The sequence below is a fragment of the Theropithecus gelada genome, chromosome 19 (assembly GCF_003255815.1).
Source record: "Theropithecus gelada isolate Dixy chromosome 19, Tgel_1.0, whole genome shotgun sequence".
Lineage (NCBI taxonomy): Eukaryota > Metazoa > Chordata > Mammalia > Primates > Cercopithecidae > Theropithecus > Theropithecus gelada.
In genome coordinates, this window is record NC_037687.1 from 148543 (window position 1) to 159380 (window position 10838).

At 60.6% G+C, this 10838-nt stretch overlaps 1 protein-coding gene across 1 annotated transcript; it reads left to right on the plus strand.

The window, feature by feature from the left end:
* Positions 1-1102: 1102 nt before the first annotated feature.
* On the plus strand, positions 1103-10161 carry LOC112612293 (ATP-binding cassette sub-family A member 7). The gene is made up of 18 exons (XM_025366655.1): positions 1103-1204; positions 2237-2437; positions 2520-2613; positions 2840-2981; positions 3073-3185; positions 3324-3406; positions 3754-3834; positions 4047-4257; positions 4340-4479; positions 4663-4779; positions 5217-5384; positions 5649-5878; positions 6884-7060; positions 7432-7654; positions 7786-8007; positions 8082-8283; positions 9470-9580; positions 9842-10161. Exons 2-18 carry the CDS (start codon positions 2372-2374, stop codon positions 10015-10017), a joined length of 2556 nt encoding a protein of 851 aa, XP_025222440.1. The 5' UTR covers positions 1103-1204; positions 2237-2371; the 3' UTR covers positions 10018-10161.
* Positions 10162-10838: the final 677 nt, after the last annotated feature.

Here is a 10838-nt window from a genome sequence, read left to right on the forward strand (position 1 = left end):
CATGAGATAATGTGAAATACGATTGTGGACCAAACACAATAAAACCTCTGTTTGTAAGAAGAGAAAGTGGCTGAGAGAGTTGGCGTCGATGAGGGCGTGTTTTGCTTTGATGCTTTTGTGGGTAGAGGGGGGGATCTTGGGGGATGGAGGGATCAAGGGAAAATGTCCAGCTCACCACTGGGAGGAGGAGTAAAAGCTGAAGCCACAGGTGAGTCTGGGTGGAATGAAAGATTTGAAGGGCCGGGACTTGGGGTAGAGGGGCCTGGGCTTCCTGGCCAGTTGGAGAGGAGGCAGTTGCCTCAAAGGCTCTCGGTGCACTCCGGCTGCACCCTGCCTCACAGCGCAAGCCTCCTGGCCTCAGCCTGGATGTCTCCCCGCTAGCGAACTCCTATTTATCCCCAAAGCCCCAACGGCAGTGCCACCACTTTCCGCCGTGGGAGCCCTCCCCGCGCTTCTCACTCTCCCCAGCGCTTTCAAAGCTGTGGACCCACACACTCCCATTTCAGTTTCACCACCAGCCTGTGAAATAAACTCCTCTTCCAGAGTGGGAAACGGGTTTTCCTCAAGATCAGGGTAACCCATTATGACCTGAGCCTCTAGAATATTGGCCCCCCTCCTTCTGCCATCGCCTTGTCCAACTGCAGAAACCGAGAAGCGTTCGTGGAATGAATGAACGAACGAATGATTCTAGTGGAACCCCCACTTTACAGATGGACAAGTAGAGTCCCAGAGTCCGGACTAGACTAGAGAGAGCCTGGCCAGCCCCGGGGACAGCAGGGACAGAGGGAACTCCTGCAATCCGGAGCTGCGGTATTGCAGCTGGCTATGCAACGTAGGGAGGCAGCCTGGCTCCCCAAAGACAGCTCAGCCTCTTTCCCGGAGGCAGGTCCGCCTGGGACCAGCCGGGCACCCCGCCACCCTACGGTGATGCAGCAAGAACCGCGCGGTCCCTTTAAGAAACCCGGCTCAGCGAGGCCCGTCTGCGATCCCGCCTCCTCCCTCGGCTCGCGCAGCTCCGACGGAGCCGTCCCGTGAGTGACGGGCAGGCCGCCCAATAGCAGCGTGCAGAGGCAAGGGCGTGGCCCGGCGCTGCTAACTGCGCGGGGAAGCTCGGGGCACTTGGCTTAAGTAAGGGCGCCGCGCTCCCTGCCTGCCTGCTGCTGGGCGGGGGGAAGGCGGCAAGAGCTGGGGAGCCCCTGGAACGGTGAGAAGGACTCGGAGAGGGAGGAAGCCCCGAGACTCGAGAATGCGGGGTTGGGGCCGGGAGGGATGCACGTTCCCTGGGAATTAGGGGGTCCAGTCTCTGACCCTTCCTTTCCTTCCGGTGAGTGTTGAGGGCGGCTGCATTGACCACTAATTCTCAAGGAGGCCATCGGACATCTAGGACTCTTAAGAGGGCCTTTGCCAATCACACACCTGCAGCCCCCGGCCCGTTAGAACTGCACTCCCCCCTTGCCCTATTTTACAAATGGAGAAACTGAGGCCGCTCCCCCAGATCCTAAGTCCCGCTTGATGTAAAGGAAAGAATCCTGGCGTAAGGGTCTGGGTCCGAGGTCCCAGCTCCGGCCCGGTCACCTTTAGCAACTTCCTGCCCCTCTGTCAGCTTCAGATTCTCCATCTGTGTCAGCGGTGAACCGGCCCATTGTAAAGAGATCAGGAATCGCTGGCTCCAGGAGTCCCTATCCCAGCCCCTTCGCCTGACTCTTTCTCTGGCTCCCGCTGTCCTTCTGAGCGATGATGGTACATAAGGTGTGGGCCGAGCTGGGGTCGTGTCTCCAGCTGTGCGACTGCCTCTCTCTCTGGGTGCCTGCGTTTTTTCTCTTGGGCCTCGGTTTCCACTTCTGTAGAGTGGGGTGATATCTAGCACTTCCTCTGGGCGTGTGAAATGTCCAGCGCTGCCAATATTTGTCGCTGTTATTTTTGGAGAACAGTGAGAGGAAAGGAACCCTTGCCTAGGCTGGGCCAGGCAGGAGGCTGGGGGTCAGGACCTGGAAGAGGCTTCCAGGTGAGGCTTGGGGTGCAGCCTGGTGACGACAGCGCTAAGCCCAAACTGGGTCCCTGGAGGATTAGAGGATGGTCTTTAAGTCCCCAACTGTCAGCTCTGCGCAGAGCGACAGTCCTGGCAGCCAATGAGATGCGAGGACGGCTGCGGGTGGAGCTCCCATTGGTTTACTCCACCCCTGGGGGTAGCAGAGTCCCTTTATCAAGTGACTAGTGTTTGCCTGACTCTAATCAGAGCTTCCAGGAACGCTGCGCTGTGGGATAGAGGAATGAGGTACAGAGAAGGGCAGAGTTGCCCACAGCTGCATCACACGTCTTCAGCGCGACCGTTGTCCTGACCTCTCCGTCCCATCCCCCGCCCAGTCTTACCATGGCCTTCTGGACACAGCTGATGCTGCTGCTCTGGAAGAATTCCATGTATCGCCGGAGACAGCCGGTAACACCCCAGTGTGCGGCCAGGGCCGGGTGGGCCGGCAGCCCCTACTGTCCCCCAGCATCTCCCACCTATTCTCCCCCAGGTCCAGCTTCTGGTCGAATTGCTGTGGCCTCTCTTCCTCTTCTTCATCCTGGTGGCTGTTCGCCACTCCCACCCACCCCTGGAGCACCATGAATGTGAGCCCCCCAGCGGCCAGGCACTTTGCCTGTGTAGGGGAAGGCAGACGGGTCCCCCGAGCACAGGGATCCCCAGTGCATGTCAGGGAGCCTTCACCAGACCGCCAATACATGGCATGGGAGTGAGCTCTCCGTCGCTGGAGGCATACAAGCAGTGCTGGGCGACCCGATGCGGGTGGAGTCAGACAGAGTCCACAGGGCCTCACCACCGGGCATCTCCCCGCAGGCCACTTCCCCAACAAGCCACTGCCATCGGCGGGCACCGTGCCCTGGCTCCAGGGTCTCATCTGTAACATGAACAACACCTGCTTCCCACAGCTGACACTGGGCGAGGAGCCCGGGCGTCTGAGCAACTTCAACAATTCCCTGTGAGCCAGAGGCAGTGGGTGTGGCCGGCCTGCAAACGAGGGGCTGCAGTGCCTGCCGGAACCCTGCCTCCTGCCTTCTCTCTGTCCCCAGGGTCTCCCGGCTGCTAGCCGATGCCCGCACTGTGCTGGGAGGGGCCAGTGCCCACAGGACGCTGGCTGGCCTGGGGAAGCTGATCGCCATGCTGAGGGCTGCACCCAGCACAGGTGAGGAGGCTGGGGGGCCTCTGGCAGGGCTGAGCTCTGAGCCTCGACTTGCCCGGCCATGAAATGGGCACAGGGTGGGGGTGGGTGCCTCAGGCCACCGTCCCCCCAGCCCCATGCTCCTGTGTGCTCCTCCCCCAGCCCGGCCTCAACCAACCAAGGAGTCTCCACTGGAACCACCTATGTTGGACGTCGTGGAGCTGCTGACGTCATTGCTGCGCACGGTAGGGTGTGGGGACGGGACCGCGCTGACTTCCTGGGACACTGCACTGGGGATGTCCTGGCACTGCACCACCCCAGGCCAAGGACCTCCCGTTCCTGGCATCCAGGCTGTCCCTGGTCCCTGCAGTGATGCTCCTTGTCCTGTCTGGGCCCAGACAGAGTGTGTCTGACCCGGTGATGAAGACTCGTCTGTGAGATCTCGAATGAGTCCCTGTGTCTCTCAGAGCCTCAGTTTCCCTATTTGTAAAGTGAGGGCTATGATAGTATGGTCTGCCTGGGAACTGTCCAGAGCGCTGGACCCCTAGTGAGCGCTCAAAGTCATTGTCACCCTTGTGGTCTTTCTCCCCAGGAATCCCTGGGGTTGGCACTGGGCCAAGCCCAGGAGCCCTTGCAGAGCTTGTTGGAGGCAGCTGAGGACCTGGCCCAGGAGGTACGAGGCCCCACCCATCCTCAACCCCCATGCAGGCAACGTTGGCAGGCAGCCTGCACCGGGAGGGTCTCGGGCAGCCCGGACACTTCTCTTGGGTGGGTCTTCAGGAGAATTAGCAAGAGAGGGAGAGGCTGCCCCTGACCCAGTGCCCTGCCCTGGTTAGGGCTTGAAGTTGGGATCGCTGCCAGCTCCATCTGGTGACCTCTCTCTAGATCCTGGCACTGCCTAGCCTGGTGGAGCTTCAGGCACTGCTGCGCAGACCCCGAGGGACTGGTGGGCCCCTGGAGTTGCTGTCTGAGGCCCTCTGCAGTGCCAGGGGACCTAGCAGCGCAGTGGGCCCCTCCCTCAACTGGTACGAGGCTAGTGACCTGATGGAGCTGGTGAGGCAGGAGCCAGAATCGGCCCTGCCGGACAGCAGCCTGAGTGAGTGACTGACCTTGGTTTCCCCTCCTGGGAAGTGGAGCGGTGGACATGGGGGCAGGGCCTCATGGCACCCCCATCCCAGGCCCCGCCTGCTCAGAGCTGACTGGAGCCCTGGACAACCATCCGCTGTCCCGCCTGCTCTGGAGACGCCTGAAGCCTCTGATCCTGGGGAAGCTGCTGTTTGCACCAGATACACCTTTTACCCGGAAGCTCATGGCCCAGGTGGGGGTAGCCTGGATGCTGGGGCGGGAGGGTGGCAGCCAGAGCCTATCCAGTACCCTCAGTCCAGCGGGTCAGAGCCAGGCCAGAGGGTCATGGAAACTGGGTTTGAAGAAGTAGGAGTTAGCCGATGGAAGGAGATCAGCACGTGTGAAGGATCATTAGTGGAGGGGGTGCTGTCCGCAGGTGAACCGGACCTTTGAGGAGCTCGCCCTGCTGAGGGATGTCCAGGAGGTGTGGGAGGTGCTGGGACCCCGGATCTTCACCTTCATGAACGACAGTTCCAATGTGGCCATGCTGCAGGTGTGTGCGGGGCTGGGGAGGCGAGATGTGGCTCCCTGGTGGAGAGGGCAGACGGGCCCGGTGGATGGGAAGGCGGGCTCCATGCAGACCCCACTTTGGTGTTGGTGGTGGTGTTGTTGTTGTTTTTTTTTTAAAGAGATGGAGTGTCGCTCTGTTGCCCAGGCTGGACTGCAGTGGCGAGATCTTGGCTCACTGCAACCTCCACCTCCCGGATTCAAGCAATTCTCCTGCTTCAGCCTCACAAGTAGCTGGGATCACAGGCATGTGCCAACGCTCCCAGCTAATTTTTGTATTTTTAGTAGAGACCATGTTGGCCAGGCTGGTCTGGAACTCCTGGCCTCAGGTGATCCGCCCACCTTGGCCTCCCAAAGTGCTGGGATTACAGGCATGAGCCACTGCGCCCGATCCAGACTCTCACTTTCACCTGCGCCCCCCAGCGGCTCCTGCAAATGCAGGACGAAGGAAGAAGGCAGCCCAGGCCTGGAGGCCAGGACCGCATGGAGGCCCTGCGATCCTTCCTGGACCCTGGGAGCGGTGGCTACAGCTGGCAGGACGCACATGCTGATGTGGGGCGCCTGGTGGGCACGCTGGGCCGAGTGGCGGAGGTGAGGGGCCGTCCACCTGCGGGGTCTGTTTCAGCGTGGAGGCAGGGCCCACCCTGGGGTTCCCACCCTGGTCTTCCCAGGAGGAGGGAGGCGGGCCCGGCCCTAGTAAGAGCCTGGGATTTGTAGAACTCTCAGGAGGGAGCTGGCCCCACACGGGGCCTAGGAGGGGAAAACATGGCACAGCCCCGAGGTCCAGGGGGAGCAGCGGAGTGGTCTAGGAGGCAGGCAGACCCCAGCGCCTAGGACTCACCCCGCATCCCACAGTGCCTGTCCTTGGACAAGCTGGAGGCGGCACCCTCAGAGGCAGCCCTGGTGTCGCGGGCCCTGCAACTGCTCGCGGAACATCGATTCTGGGCCGGCGTCGTCTTCTTGGGACCTGAGGATTCTTCAGACCCCACAGAACACCCAACCCCAGACCTGGGCCCGGGTCACGTGCGCATCAAAATCCGCATGGACATTGACGTGGTCACCAGGACCAATAAGATCAGGGACAGGTCAGGCGAGGGCGGGGGGGGAGGGGGAGGGACTGGGCGGGGCCAAGAGCGTGGTGGGTGGGGCCAGGCAGCATTTAGCCTATTGGAGACCATGATAGACAGGATCTGGGCTGTATCAACAGCGGTATAGTAGCCAGAGCCTAGGGCTCCTTAGACCAATAGGGGCCTGTGATAGGCGGGGCCTAGGTGCATGAGGGGCGTGGGCATGGGCCTGGGATAAGATTAGAGCAGGTATAGGTTGAGGGCAATGGTGGGCGGAGCCAGGTGTATCATTACACCCCTGGAATAAGGGTGGAGCTAAAATTGCACCGGGTGCTGAGCACAGTAGATCCCGCCTGTCATCTCAGAACTTTGGGAGGCCAAGGTGGGAGAATCTCTTGAGGACAGGTGTTCGAGACTAGCCCGGGCAATACAGTGAGGCCCCCGCCCCCCGCCACCCCCACCAACCTCAAGAAAAATGTCTTTAAAAATTAGCCATCATGGGCCGGGCGCGGTGGCTCACGTCTGTAATCCCAGCACTTTGGGAGGCCGAGGCTGGAGGATCACGAGGTCAGGAGATCGAGACCATCCTGACTAATACGGTGAAACCCCATCTCTACTAAAAAATACATAAAATTAGCCGGGCGTGGTAGCACGCGCCTATAGTCCCAGCTACACGGGAGGCTGAGGCAGGAGAATCCCTTGAACCCGGGAGGCAGAGGTTGCAGTGAGCCGAGATGGCCGCACTGCACTCCAGCCTGGGCAATAGAGCGAGAGTCCGTCTCAAATAAATAAATAAATAAATAAATAAATAAATAAATAAAATTAGCCAGGCGACTTGGGCGGCTGAGGTGGGAGGATCACTTGATCCCTGGAGGTCACGGCTGCAGTGAGCTATGATCGCAGCTCTTCACTCCAGCCTGGGCGACAGGGCAAGACCCAGTCTCAGAAAAAAAAGTTATTCAGGGTGGGGCCCTGAGAGTTTCTAGCCCTTCCTTACAACCTGCCACCATATCCCTCTCGCAGGTTTTGGGACCCTGGCCCAGCTGCGGACCCCCTGACCGACCTGCGCTACGTATGGGGCGGCTTCGTGTACCTGCAGGACCTGGTGGAGCGCGCAGCCGTCCGCGTGCTCAGCGGCGCCGCCCCCCGGGCCGGCCTCTACCTGCAGCAGATGCCCTATCCGTGCTATGTGGATGACGTGTGAGCTCTGGCACCCCTCCCCGCTGTCCCCCGCGGCGGGAAGGTCCCGGGTGTGGGGGTGAGCCCAGGCTCTGTTGGGAACCTTCCTGCGGTCCAGACTGAGAACTTGGCACCTTTATACCACTCCACGTGACCTGCTGCAGCGGGAGGAGCAGGGGACTCTGAGGGTCTGGGGTCTCCCGGCGCAGGGAGAGCCTGGCCTGCACTGATGCCTGGGAGCCCGAGGCTGGCTGGATCATGGTGCAAGGAACAGGGAGGCGAATCTTCCCGTCTTGAGATCCCGGGACACGAACCAGTCGTGCCAGATGGTGGGGGGAGTGGGGCAGTCTGCGGAGGGTCTCTGGCCTCCACCCCAGCCGTCCCCACCCCAGGTTCCTGCGTGTGCTGAGCCGGTCGCTGCCGCTCTTCCTGACGCTGGCCTGGATCTACTCCGTGACGCTGACGGTGAAGGCCGTGGTGCGGGAGAAGGAGACACGGCTGCGGGACACCATGCGCGCCATGGGGCTCAGCCGCGGGGTGCTCTGGCTCGGCTGGTTCCTCAGCTGCCTCGGGCCCTTCCTGCTCAGCGCCGCGCTGCTGGTTCTGGTGCTCAAGGTGGGCGCGCGTCGGCCTGCCCAGTTGCAGAATGAGTGCGCAAGAGGGTGGCAGGCAGAAGCTGCCCCGCGTGGGTGCGCGCCCCCGGGCCAATCCAGGAGCTGGACCTGAGCTCCCGTCGCCTCCCACAGCTGGGGGACATCCTCCCCTACAGCCACCCGGGCGTGGTCTTCGTGTTCTTGGCGGCCTTCGCCGTGGCCACGGTGACCCAGAGCTTCCTGCTCAGCGCCTTCTTCTCCCGCGCCAACCTGGCTGCGGCCTGCGGCGGCCTGGCCTACTTCTCCCTCTATCTGCCCTACGTGCTGTGCGTGGCTTGGCGGGACCGGCTGCCGGCGGGTGGCCGCGTGGCCGCGGTGAGAGCCCGGTCGGGCGTGGGTGGGGGACGCCCCCCGCCTCGGCCGCTCACTGACCGCCCACTTTTCTGCAGAGCCTGCTGTCGCCCGTCGCCTTCGGCTTCGGCTGTGAGAGCCTGGCGCTGCTGGAGGAGCAGGGCGAGGGCGCGCAATGGCACAACGTGGGCACCCAGCCCACAGCAGACGTCTTCAGCCTGGCCCAGGTCTCTGGCCTTCTGCTGCTGGACGCGGCGCTCTACAGCCTCGCCACCTGGTACCTGGAAGCTGTGTGCCCAGGTGGGCCGTAGGGCAGGGGGCTCTGGGCCAGGTCGCACCTGCTTTGCGGGAGGATGGGCTAGGGGCGTGACCTCCAGGCGGTACCAAGAGACTTATTCCCTTGGAGAGAAGGCGGGGCTTCCTGGCACAGGCATGCAGGTGGCTGCACTGGAGGGGTGCGGCCTGAGGCAGGTGGTGGGCGGGGTTTCTTAGCCCCTACACCTGGACGCCCTGATTCCAGGTGTGTGGCCAGAAGCTGGCACAGTCGCTGGGCACTGTAGCTCACACTTGTAATACCAGCACTTTGGGAGGCCGAGGCGGGAGGATCACTTGAGTCCAGGAGTTTGAGACCAGGCTGGGCAACATAGTGAGACTCCATCTCTACAAAAAGTTAGCTGGGCGTGGTGGCACGCACCTGTAGTCCCAGCTACTTGGAAGGATGAGGTGGGAGGATCACTTGAGCCTAGGAGGTCCCGACTGCAGTAAGCCGTGATCGTACCAGCCTGGGCGACAGAATGAGACCCCCATCTGCTAAAAAAAAAAAAAAACAAAAAAACTGGGACAGGTGCGGTGGCTCACGCCTGTAATCCCAGAACTTTGGGAGGCCGAGGCAGGTGGATCACCTGAGGTTGGGATTTCGAGACCAGCCTGACCAACATGGAGAAGCCCCATCTCTACTAAAAATACAAAATTAGCCAGGTGTGGTGGCGCATGCCTGTAATCCCAGCTACTCAGGAAGGCTGAGGCAGGAGAATTGCTTGAACCCGGGAGGTGGAGGTTGTGGTGAGTCAAGATCGAGCCACTACACTCCAGCCTGGGCAACAAGAGTGAAACTCAGTCTCAAAAAAAAAAAAAAAACAAGGCCGGGTGCAGTGGCTCACGCCTGTTATCCCAGCACTTTGGGGAGGCCGAGGCAGGCAGATCATAAGGTCAGGAGATCGGGACCATCCTGACTAACACGGTGAAAACCCATCTCTACAAAAAATTAGCCAGGCGTGGTGGCGGGCGCCTGTAGTCCCAGCTACTCAGGAGGCTGAGGCAGGAGAATGGTGTGAACTCGGGAGGTGGAGCTTGCAGTGAGTGGAAATTGTGCCACTGCACTCCAGCCTGGGGACAGAGCGAGACTCCGTCTCAAAAAAAAAACAAAACCAAAAACTGGTACATTCCGGGGGGTGGGCTAAGTGGTAACCAGCGCCCCTCCCCCCAGGCCAGTATGGGATCCCTGAACCATGGAATTTTCCCTTTCGGAGGAGCTACTGGTGTGGACCTCGGCCCCCCAAGAGTCCAGCCCCGTGCCCCACGCAGCTGGACCCAAAGGGTGAGGCCCTACAAGGCTTAATAGCTGGTTTCCCACTTAGATGCCCAGTTCTCCCCGCAAAATGAGATTCCACAGATGCCAATGTCAATGACCTGGACACCCCAATCCTCACGCCTGCCCTGAACACACTGCAGTCCCCAAGCTCCCCCAACTTTTATAGGCCCCAGCCCAGCAGGTCCCGGATTCCACAGCCTAGCTCTAAGGGACTTGCAGGCACCGGGACACCTATGACCTCCATGGCTGAGTCCATCCCGTCTGCAGTGCTGGTGGAGGAGGCACCGCCTGGCCTGAGTCCTGGGGTCTCCGTTCGCGGCCTGGAGAAGCACTTTGCTGGCAGCCCGCAGCCAGCCCTGCGGGGACTCAGCCTGGACTTCTACCAGGGCCACATCACTGCCTTCCTGGGCCACAACGGGGCCGGCAAGACCACGACACTGTGAGCCCCCCCACCCCTCCTTCCCTTCCCTTGGGCCTCAGCTTCTCTAGCCATTCAATGGGAAAGGGGTCAGAAGGTTCCCATACGCCCGAATGGGAGAGAAACCCCATCTCTACTAAAAATACAAAAATAAGCCAGGTGTGGTGGCGGGCGCCTGTAATCCAGCTACTCGGGAGGCTGAGGCAGGAGAATCACTTGAACCCGGGAGGCGGAGGTTGCAGTGAGCCAAGACTGTGCTGTTGCACTCCAGCCTGGGCAACAGAGCAAGACCCTGTGTCAAAAAAATAAAAATAAGCAAATAAATAAAAATGAGGCTATCACAGGGTTTTGGATGTAGCATTTAATAGGTGCTCTGTGGCTGGGCGCGGTGGCTCACACCTATAATCCTAGCACTTTGGGAGGCTGAGGCGGGTGGATCACGAGGTCAGGAGATCGAGACCATCCTGGCTAACATGGTGAAACCCCATCTCTACTAAAAATGCAAAAACTTAGCTGGGCGTGGTGGCGGGCGCCTGTAGTCCCAGCTACTCAGGAGGCTGAGGCAGGAGAATGGCGTGAACCCGGGAGGCAGAGCTTGCAGTGAGCCGAGATCGCGCCACTGCGCTCCAGCCTAGGGGACAGAGCTAGACTCCACCTCAAAAAAAAAAAAAAAAAGAGGCCGGGCGCGGTGGCTCAAGCCTGTAATCCCAGCACTTTGGGAGGCCGAGACGGGCGGATCACGAGGTCAGGAGATCGAGACCATCCTGGCTAACATGGTGAAACCCCGTCTCTATTAAGAAATACAAAAAACTAAAGGCCGGGCGCGGTGGCTCAAGCCTGTAACAG